At 35.2% G+C, this 10,348-nt stretch overlaps 1 protein-coding gene across 2 annotated transcripts in view; it reads right to left on the bottom strand.

Annotated features, from left to right (window-relative positions):
* Positions 1-1,993: 1,993 nt before the first annotated feature.
* LOC794425 (uncharacterized) overlaps positions 1,994-10,348 on the bottom strand; it is a 50,356-nt gene continuing 42,001 nt past the window's right edge. The window contains exons 18-25 of one of the 2 annotated variants that reach the window (XM_073924145.1): positions 9,114-9,200; positions 8,053-8,148; positions 6,999-7,085; positions 6,404-6,511; positions 6,144-6,239; positions 3,821-3,874; positions 3,078-3,550; positions 1,994-2,197 (exon numbers count right to left, since the gene is read on the bottom strand). In XM_073924145.1, coding sequence (XP_073780246.1) covers positions 3,359-3,550; positions 3,821-3,874; positions 6,144-6,239; positions 6,404-6,511; positions 6,999-7,085; positions 8,053-8,148; positions 9,114-9,200 — 720 coding nt within the window. In that variant the 3' untranslated portion in view covers positions 1,994-2,197; positions 3,078-3,358. Of the gene's footprint in view, positions 2,198-2,714; positions 3,551-3,820; positions 3,875-6,143; positions 6,240-6,403; positions 6,512-6,998; positions 7,086-8,052; positions 8,149-9,113; positions 9,201-10,348 lie in introns of those variants that run through there. The other variant, XM_073924146.1, reaches the window with a different exon arrangement.

Raw genomic sequence — 10,348 nt, 5'->3', positions numbered from 1 at the left:
CGGGTGTGCCTCTTCACTGTCAAAAATACTGTAAAAAATGTGTCAAAATACTCTGTGTATAAATTGAATTCACTGAAAATCACTGTGGTGATAAAAGTATGTGCTAAATGCTTGATTGTTAAATACACCCTTTGCGTAAATGTTTTATGAGGGGGGTGTTGAAGGTGGGGCTTTCTTATTTAAATATTTAACATTTTGCATAGTCATGATGCCAGAGTTACAGAGCTCTAGAAGGGGTGTGGTGGAAAAAAAGGGGGTGGGAGAAAAAAAAAAAACACTGCAATGGAGGAAATATTGTTTTTCCATTGCATATTACAGGCCTGTTGCCAGCCTGCAATAATGAACCTTTTTTTATTTAATAATGAGGTTTAAATATTGCATTTTAATGACATTTTTAAGCACTATTTTAACCACACTTAAAATTATTTCTTAAAGATTTATAATAAAGAAATGTGAAACAATATTTATTTTTAAAAAATATATATTCATTACATCAAATATCATTATAAAAGGAATCTGGTAAAGTTTTAGATTGAAAACTAGTGTATTGTGATTTATTAGACAAATTACAAATGACCAGCACATTCAACTTTCCTTATATTGACCATTTGAATAAAAAAAAAACTATTAAAACATAATAATAACACTAATAATGTAGAGCTTTAAGATTTTTCTATCCTCTCTTGTAAGAAAATTTACATTCGAAAATTCATAAAAGGCGAGGCAGTGGCGCAGTAGGTTGTGCTGTCGCCTCATAGCAAGAAGGTTGCTGGTTCGAACCTCGGCTCAGTTGGCGTTTCTGTGTGGATTTTGCATGTTCTCCCTGCCTTTGCGTGGATTTCCTCCGGGTGCTCCGGTTTCCCCCACAGTCCAAAGACATGCGCTATAGGCGAATTGGGTAGGCTAAATTGTCCGTAGTTTATGAGTGTGTGTGTGTGTGTGTGTGTGTGTGAATGTGTGTGTGGATGTTTCCCAGAGATGGGTTGCGGCTGGAAGGGCATCCGCTGTGTAAAAACTTGCTGGATAAGTTGGCGGTTCATTCCGCTGTGGCGACCCCGGATTAATAAAGGGACTAAGCCGACAAGAAAATGAATGAATGAATGAATAATCAATCAATAAATGTATTACGAGTCTCAAAACTTTGTAATGAATGAAATCAGTTAATTAATAACAACTTAATTATTAATAGAATACACCTTTAATTGTTAAAAGCACCAACTGGAAACCTGCTGACAACAACAACAGCAACAACAACAACAACTCACAAAGCCCTAAACCATAATCAGCTAATTGTATTTTGGTTACTGTAAGTTAACTTTGGGAGATAGCTTTGGGATGTGGTGGAACGGGAGATTGGCATCATGGATGTGCAGCCGACAAATCTGCAGCAACTGTGTGATGCTATCATGACAATATGGAGCAAAATCTCTGAGGAATATTTCCAGTAGCTTGTTGAATCTACGCCACTAAGGATTAAGGCAGATCTGAAGGCAAAAGGGTTTCCAGCCCGGTACTAGTAAGATGTACCTAATAAAGTGGCAAGTCAGTGTATTTTGCTTATAGACTACATTTAGCTTTTAACTTTAACATTCATACAAGTTGTTTGGGTCGTGAACAGTCAAACTACTTGCTCTATAAACCAGTTTGTGTTTATGTTAATGAACATACAGTTTCCTTATAGAAGTAACACTTCGTGTTTGCGTTTCCTCTTCATGCTGGATCACTGAATACAAGTCAAAGCGTCTTCTAAAGGACTAAATGTAAATGACAATAATACATTAAAATAAAATTAATAGAATAAAAATGCCAGTTTGCAACATCAAGCAGTGTTAATAACAATCATGAATATTACGGAGACCAGAAGGCCTGAAAAATTAAAGTTAAAATGACCACATCTATTCTTATTTATATATTAGTGTTTAAAAAATCAATCCTGATTTATGTGTGTATACTGCATCTATTTATTATGTATATAAAAATACACACATGCATGCATTTATTTCAGTTTATTTATATTTAGATATATGTAACACACACTACATAGAAATTATTATATCTATGTAACACACTTCATTTGTATAGTTTTGTTTCAATCACATACATCTTCTAGAGAAAGTCTTGTTTATTTTCTTTCGGCTAGAATAAAAGCAGTGTTTAAGTGTTTCAAAGCCATTTTAAGGTCAATATCATTCGCCCCCTTAAAAGTGCAGTAGGTGATCGTCTTCAGAAGAATTTTTGTTGCGCTGGTTGAAAGTCTCTTCACGGTCTAATAGTAATGATTACAGTAAATGATCTAAATGTGCTTATTTGTATTTTTATATTCTGGGTGAGGCATAAAACTAAAAAATGTTCATCCAATTAAATAGAGTCGGACCGACATCTCCCATAATTGCGATAAGTAGCTCAATCTGTCTGTCAGCAAATGCAGATTTGAACAACTGCGCAGCCGTTTGTACGCATTTCCGCCGACCGCTGTTTGTGCCGCGCGTTCACGAGAGAGGGCACGCATGCGCGCGATCGGCGAAAACATCCTGAATCTTTTTAAAAACCTGAATCAATATTGGAGTTACCTTTGCACGCTGGAGAAAGGACGACACCATGGCTGAAGGATTTCTCTTAGACAGGTCATGTTCTGTTTTAAAACTGTTTCAGCTTCACGCAAAGCTGATGTTACGTTAGATGTTGTTGTTACAATTGGGTTATATCTTCACAGAAGTGTTGTTCAGCCACTAAAATCTTCCGATAAAAGATTTGATTTTCAGTTTTATACAGGACCTTTTACAACATCGATAATGTAGATTTTAATTAGTTTAACAACAAAACACAATTAAATACCGCTATTCCGCCTAGTCTCTCTCCCTATATTGTTTACCGTGCAACTCTAATATTCACTCTGAAATAGCATGTCAGTTTGGCTTGCACGCTGCCGGACAAGCACTAGTCTCTTTTAACACATGAGAGAGGGGTCTTTGGCAGTGCTCGTGTTTCAGGAGGCGTGGCTCTAGACGGCAGGGGAGGGACTGTGATTCAGAGATCTATGCTAAGCTGTTAGCATTGTGGAAGATCACCTACTGCACCTCTAAGCAATATTAGTTTTGGATAAGCCCAAGAACAAACCACTGTTATACATTGATTTACCTAATTACCCTAACTTTACCCTGATTAACCCAGTTAAGCATTTAAACGTCGCTTGAGCTGAATACTAGTATCCCAAGTCAAAAATGATGTGCTGTCATCATGACAAAGATAAAACACCAACACTAAACAACATGGTACAGGCACGGCACTTTTCTGTGTTTCTTATGGCTGAGACGGTGTGTGTGGATGTCATGCGAGGTCTATTTTCCCATTAGACTCTCTAAAACCGTAGCCTGTTGGTGGCGCTGCTGTTCTCCGTTGTGCTCAGTGCTTCAGACGGAGAGAAGGTTGAATGAAGAGATGAAGAAATCTGAATGCCACTACTGTCATCTCTGAGTGTACCCAAACCACCAGATTCTCCTTTATCCTCTAGATTAGCCCCATCAGCATCGGTTTCTGCTTTCTGCTTCTGCTGCGGAGTAATACGAGAGGTTTATTTCAACTGTTATGGCAAGATTTTTAGTCCAAATACCTAAACATTCTTAAATTGATAAGCATTTAATAGACAAGCAAAACATATCATCTTGATTTAAAGAAATAATATGCCAAAATGCAGTGAGCTTTTTATTAAAGAAGCAAAATGCTCTGCCAATGGGGTAGACAAAATAATATTGTCAAAAAGAAAAACAAGATCACTTTACCTACTTACAAACCTACATGAAGAAGAGAAATTAGGTGTCACCTTTTTTTTGTCCTTCTTTTTCTTTCCTCCACTGTCAGATCCAGAACTGGGACTCTGGATAGAAGAAAGACGAGGAGCATTTAAAATAAATAGACAAACGCTAAATATATGAAAAAATTAGTGCTGGGCAAAGATTTAGTCCTATACAAAATAAAAGTTGGTGAAGCAGTGGCGCAGTAGGTAGTGCTGTTGCCTCACAGCAAGAAGGTCGCTGGTTCGAACCTCGGCTCAGTTAGCGTTTCTGTGTGGAGTTCTCCCTGCATTCGTGTGGGTTTCCTACGGGTGCTCCGGTTTCCCCCACAATCCAAACACATGAAGTACAGGTAAACTGGGTAGGCTAAATTGTTTGTAGTGTATGAGTGTGTGTGTGGATGTTTCCCAGAGATGGGTTGCGGCTGGAAGGGCATCCGCTGCATAAAAATGTGCTGGATAAGTTGGCGGTTCATTCCGCTGTGGCGAACCCGGATTAATAAAGGGACTAAGCCGACAAGAAAATGAATGAATGAATGAAATTGAAAGTTTGTTTTGAAATAAGATGTGTGTGTATTGTGCATATTTCATTCACTTTCTTTTCGGCTAAGGCCCTTTAATAATCTGGGGATGCTACAGCGGAATGAACCGCCAACTTATGCAGCACATGTTTAACATAGCGGATGCCCTTCCAGTCGCAACCCATCTCTGCGAAACACCCATAAATATATAATACATAATAAAACATATCCAATGTCAAAACAAACTTTTATTTTGGATGTGATTGTGTTTAATCTCTGCCTAGTAAAAGATAAATTTATTTACAAAAATATAAATTGACAGGTAAATGATCAATTCGAAATACTCCAACCGTATAGGACAGGTAGAAGTGGAAATTTCAACCCAGGCTCATTATTGATACGTACCTCTGTATACATTTCTGGAGAGCGCGAAATACGTGTAAGGAGGTATGTTTTTTTGCAGTTTTAGTTTACTTGAATCCACCAGAGGCCGCTGTGTACGTTTTTTTAGATCTCAAATATCTCTCGCGATTGCCATTTGTGCCTGCTGTTCTCACGTAAATTCACCAGAGGCCACTGTCGACTGACTGACTGACCGATTCCCCACTCACCCCCTTTCCTTAAACCCAACCGATAGTGTTTTTAAAAAGTACCAATTGACCCAATCACCCCCTTCCCTAAACCCAACCAATAGTGTTTTTAAAAGCACAGATTGACCCAATCACCCATTCCCTAAACCCAACCAAAAGTGTTTTTAAAAGCACCGATTGACCCAATCACCCATACCCTAAATCCAACCGATAGTGTTTTTAAAAGTACAGATTTACCCAATCACCCCTTCCCTATACCCAACTGAGTGTTATCAAAATACACCGATTGATCCAATCACCCCCTTCCCTAAACCCAACCGATAGTGTTTTTAAAAGTACAGATTGAACCAATCAACCCCTTCCATATACCCAACCGATAATGTTTTCAAAAGCAATCCAGAAAAAGAAAAGCCCTCACAGCCGCCTGATTTTTATCATGTTTTCAGATTTTACCATGTTCTCACCCTGTTATTCGCTTGTTTATTTTATTTATTTTTTGTATTTTGAATTTTGTTTAACCTGGTTTCTGAAACTGCTCTTTTGCCGGACTCGAACACTGTCGTCGCAGTCAACTCCTCTTTGCTTCTCAATTCCGCCAACGTACACTGTGGGACCTGGACAAACTGGCAGCAGCGGAAAGGCCGTCCGCATTGAGGTAAGTGGTCATCTCGCAGAGCGAAAAGAAATCAGAAGCCATTGACGGCGTCATACTGCCCTGTTGCGTTCGTTTTAAAGACAAAATGCGGCCAAACATACCTCTGGCTTCATAAATTACGCTCTCCAGAAATGTATACAGGGGTACATATTCACAATGAGTTTGTGTTTGGAAATTTCACTGCTTTTACAATCCATTAAATACAGTTTAAAAGGAAAGTTCACCCCAAAATAAAAAACATCATCATTTACTCAAATTAGTTCTAAACATTTATGAGTTTCTTTATTCACAAAATAAGATACTCTAAAGAATGTTGGAAATAACAGCCTCTGACTTCCATAGTAGGAACAAAACAAATTATATGCAAGCCAACGTTTTTTTTTTTTTTTTTTTCAGCATTCTTCAAAACGTCTTTCATTGTGTTCAACAGAATGAACTCAAACAGGTGGAACAGGTGGAGGATGAGGAAAGATGAGTGAATTTTTGTGTGAACTATCCCTTTAATCAGATGTTAAACAGAAACATCTGTTGTAAACAGAAAGAGCAGTTTCACATGTAATGTCTTGAAAGCAGGAACAAAACATCACCTTTTCTCTCTTGTCTTTTTTCTTCTTCTTGTCTTTCTTCTTTTTCTTGTCCTTCTTCCCTTTTTCACTATCAGATGATGATGAAGAGTTTGAGTCCTGACAAACAGACACATGCACACACACACACACACACACACAAATAAGTTGGGTTTTGATCTACCGGCTCTTCACCTTCCCCCTCTTCCCCCTAAACAATCTGCATTTTTACATGTTCGCAGTTCTTCATGCTGTGTGATTTATGAGCCTCTTTTACAGTTTACCTTCTTTTTCAGCTGCTTCTTCTTCTTCTTCTTCGTCTTCTTTTTCTTCTTCTTGTCTTCATTGCTGCTGTCAGAGGAAGAGGAGCTGCTGGATGATGAAGATGAATCCTTAAAGCAACAGAACAGAATTCAGTGAGTGTGTTTACATCAGGGTTGCCAGATCCAAGTAAACTGTCCAGTAATGATTTTAACCCACCCAAAAAGAATGAAAATTGGCCACATTTTTTTTTTTCGTGTCCAATCAAAGTCAATTACTGGATTTGTTATACAGGGGGAAATGTTATACAGATGTACTTAGATTTGTTTGGTAATACTCATACTTGTACATACAGTATATGTGTTAAAGTACTGACTGGCATTCCACACACCAAACAACACTTCTTGGTACTTTTCTAGCAACCGTTTTTGGGTTGCCAGGTATACATTCCAAGGTCAAATGTCCAATAAGAAATGATTGGATATTCAGTTGGTATTTGCAAGAAAGATTTGGTGCATTTGAACAATTTCAGCAGCTGTGTGGGAAAACAATGACTCTGGCTACACTGGTTCACGTACATCTCTGAAACCATAGTGAATGTGCAGACATTACTCTCACCTTCAGCTGCTTCTTCTTCTTTTTTTTCTTCTTTTTCTTGTCATCCTCACTGTCAGATGATGATGAAGAGCTACTCGATAATGAATCCTTGAAACAACAATACAAAAGAAAACTTTACAGGAGACCTTTTCTAACGTTGACAGAATCTATACGAAATAATTTGTGTAACTTCATATATGAGCGAATTAATAAATCAATCAATATTTCAATGAATGAATAAATTAATGAATAAATCAAGATATCATTAAATATCAATGAACGAACCAGCAAATTAGTAAATGAATCAACCAGTGAATTAATTATTAATCAATCAATGAATCAATAAAACCAATGAATAAATAAACCAGTAAACCAATCCATCAATGAATGAATCAATCAATATTTCAATAAATGTATGAATAAATCAATCAACCAATGAATTAATGGACTAATTAATTAATAAATCAATCAATATACCAATAAATGAATCATTGAATGAATCAATCAATATTTTATTAAATTAATAAATGAATCAATTGACGAATAAATGAATGAATAAATTTACCAATCAATATATTAAAGAATAATTTATTAAATGAATCGATAATTAATGAACCATTAATTGCCAATTAGTTGCCAGATCCAAGTAAACTGTCCAGTAATGATTTTAATCCACCCAAAATAAATGAAAATTGGCCACGTTTTTTTTTTTTTCGTGTCCAATCGAAGTCAATTACTGAATTTCCACAAGGGGGAAATGTTATACAGATGTACTCAGATTTGTTTAATAATACTCATACTTGTACATACAGTATATGTGTTAAAGTACTGACTGGCATTCCACACACCAAACAACACTTCTGAGTACTTTTCTAGCAACCGTTTTTGGGTTGCCAGGTATACATTCCAAGGTCAAATGTCCAATAAGAAATGATTGGATATTCAGTTGGTATTTGCAAGAAAGATTTGGTGCGTTTGAACAATTTCAGCAGCTGTGTGGGAAAACAATGACTCTGGCTACACTGGTTCACGTACATCTCTGAAACCATAGTGAATGTGCAGACATTACTCTCACCTTCAGCTGCTTCTTCTTTTTCTTCTTCTTCTTCTTCTTCTTTTTCTTGTCATCCTCACTGTCAGATGATGATGAAGAGCTACTCGATGATGAATCCTTGAAACAACAATACAAAAGGAAACTTTACAGGAGACCTTTTCTAACGTTGACGGAATCTATATGAAATAATTTGTGTAACTTCATATATGAGTGAATGAATAAATCAATCAATACTTCAATGAATGAATAAATTAATGACTAAATCAAGATATCATTAAATATCAATGAACGAACCAGCAAATTAGTAAATGAATCAACCAGTGAATTAATTATTAATCAACCAATGAATCAATAAAACCAATGAATAAATAAACCAGTTAACCAATCCATCAATGAATGAATCAATCAATATTTCAATGAATGTATGAATAAATCAATCAACCAATGAATTAATGGACTAATTAATTAATAAATCAATCAATATACCAATAAATGAATAATTGAATGAATCAATCAATATTTTATTAAATTAATAAATGAATCAATTGACGAATAAATGAATGAATAAATTTACCAATCAATATATTAAAGAATAATTAATTAAATGAATCGATAATTAATGAACCATTAATTGCCAATTAGTTGCCAGATCCAAGTAAACTGTCCAGTAATGATTTTAACCCACCCAAAATAAATGAAAATTGGCCACGTTTTTTTTTTTTTTGTGTCCAATCAAAGTGAATTCCTGAATTTCCATAAGGGGGAAATGTTATACAGATGTACTCAGATTTGTTTGGTAATACTCATACTTGTACATACAGTATATGTGTTAAAGTACTGACTGGCATTCCACACACCAAACAACACTTCTTGGTACTTTTCTAGCAACCGTTTTTGGGTTGCCAGGTATACATTCCAAGGTCAAATGTCCAATAAGAAATGACTGAATATCCAGTTGGTATTTGCAGGAAAGATTTGGCGCATTTGAACAATTTCAGCAGCTGTGTGGGAAAACAATGACTCTGGCTACACTGGTTCACGTACATCTCTGAAACCATAGTGAATGTGCAGACATTACTCACCTTCAGCTGCTTCTTCTTTTTCTTCTTCTTCTTTTTCTTGTCATCCTCACTGTCAGATGATGATGAAGAGCTACTCGATGATGAATCCTTGAAACAACAATACAAAAGAAAACTTTACAGGAGACCTTTTTCTAACGTTGACTAAATCTATATGAAATAATTTGTGCAGCTTCATATATGAGTGAATGAATAAATCAATCAATACTTCAATGAATGAATAAATGAATGAATAAATCAAGATATCATTAAATATCAATGAACGAACCAGTAAATTAGTAAATGAATCAACCAGTGAATTAATTAATGAATCAAACCAATGAATAAATATACCAGTAAATTAATCCATCAATGAATGAATCAATCAATATTTCAATGAATGAATGAATAAATCAATCAATATACCAATAAATGAATCAATGAATGAATCAATTTTTCAATAAATTAATAAATGAATCAATTGACGAATTAATGAATAAATCAAACCATCAATATATTAATGAATAATTAATTAAATGAATCAATAATGAATAAACCAATAAACCAACAGAAAGCAACAGAACAGCATTCAGTGAGTGTGTTTACATCAGGGTTGCCAGATCCAAGTTAACTGCCCAGCAATGATTTTAACCCACCCAAAATTAGTGAAAATTGGCCACGTTTTTTTTTTTTTTTTTTTTTTTTTTTTTTGTGTTCAATCAAAGTCAATTCCTGGATTCCAACAAAGGGGAAATGTTATAGAGATGTACTCAGATTTGTTTGGTCATACTCATAAGTGTAGATACAGTATATGTGTTAAAGTACTGACTGGCATTCCACACACCAAACAACACTTCTGAGTACTTTTCTAGCAACTGTTTTAGGGTTGCCAGGTATACATTCCAAGGTCAAATGTCCAATAAGAAATGATTGGATCCTTGAAACAACAATACAAAGGAAACTTTACAGGAGACCTTTTTCTAACGTTGACGGAATCTATATGAAATATTTTGTGTAACTTCATATATGAGTGAATGAATAAATCAATCAATACTTCAATGAATGAATAAATGAATGAATAAATCAAGATATCATTAAATATCAATGAACGAACCAGCAAATTAGTAAATGAATCAACCAGTGAATTAATGAATCAAACCAATGAATAAATAAACCAGTAAATTAATCCATCAATGAATGAATAAATCAATCAACCAATCAATTAATGGACTAATTATTGAATTAATTAATAAATCAAT

Source organism: Danio rerio, chromosome 15, assembly GCF_049306965.1.
Source record: "Danio rerio strain Tuebingen ecotype United States chromosome 15, GRCz12tu, whole genome shotgun sequence".
Classification (NCBI taxonomy): Eukaryota; Metazoa; Chordata; class Actinopteri; order Cypriniformes; family Danionidae; genus Danio; species Danio rerio.
Note: the sequence above shows the minus strand (reverse complement) of the source record. Positions and strands in the feature narration are given on the sequence as shown.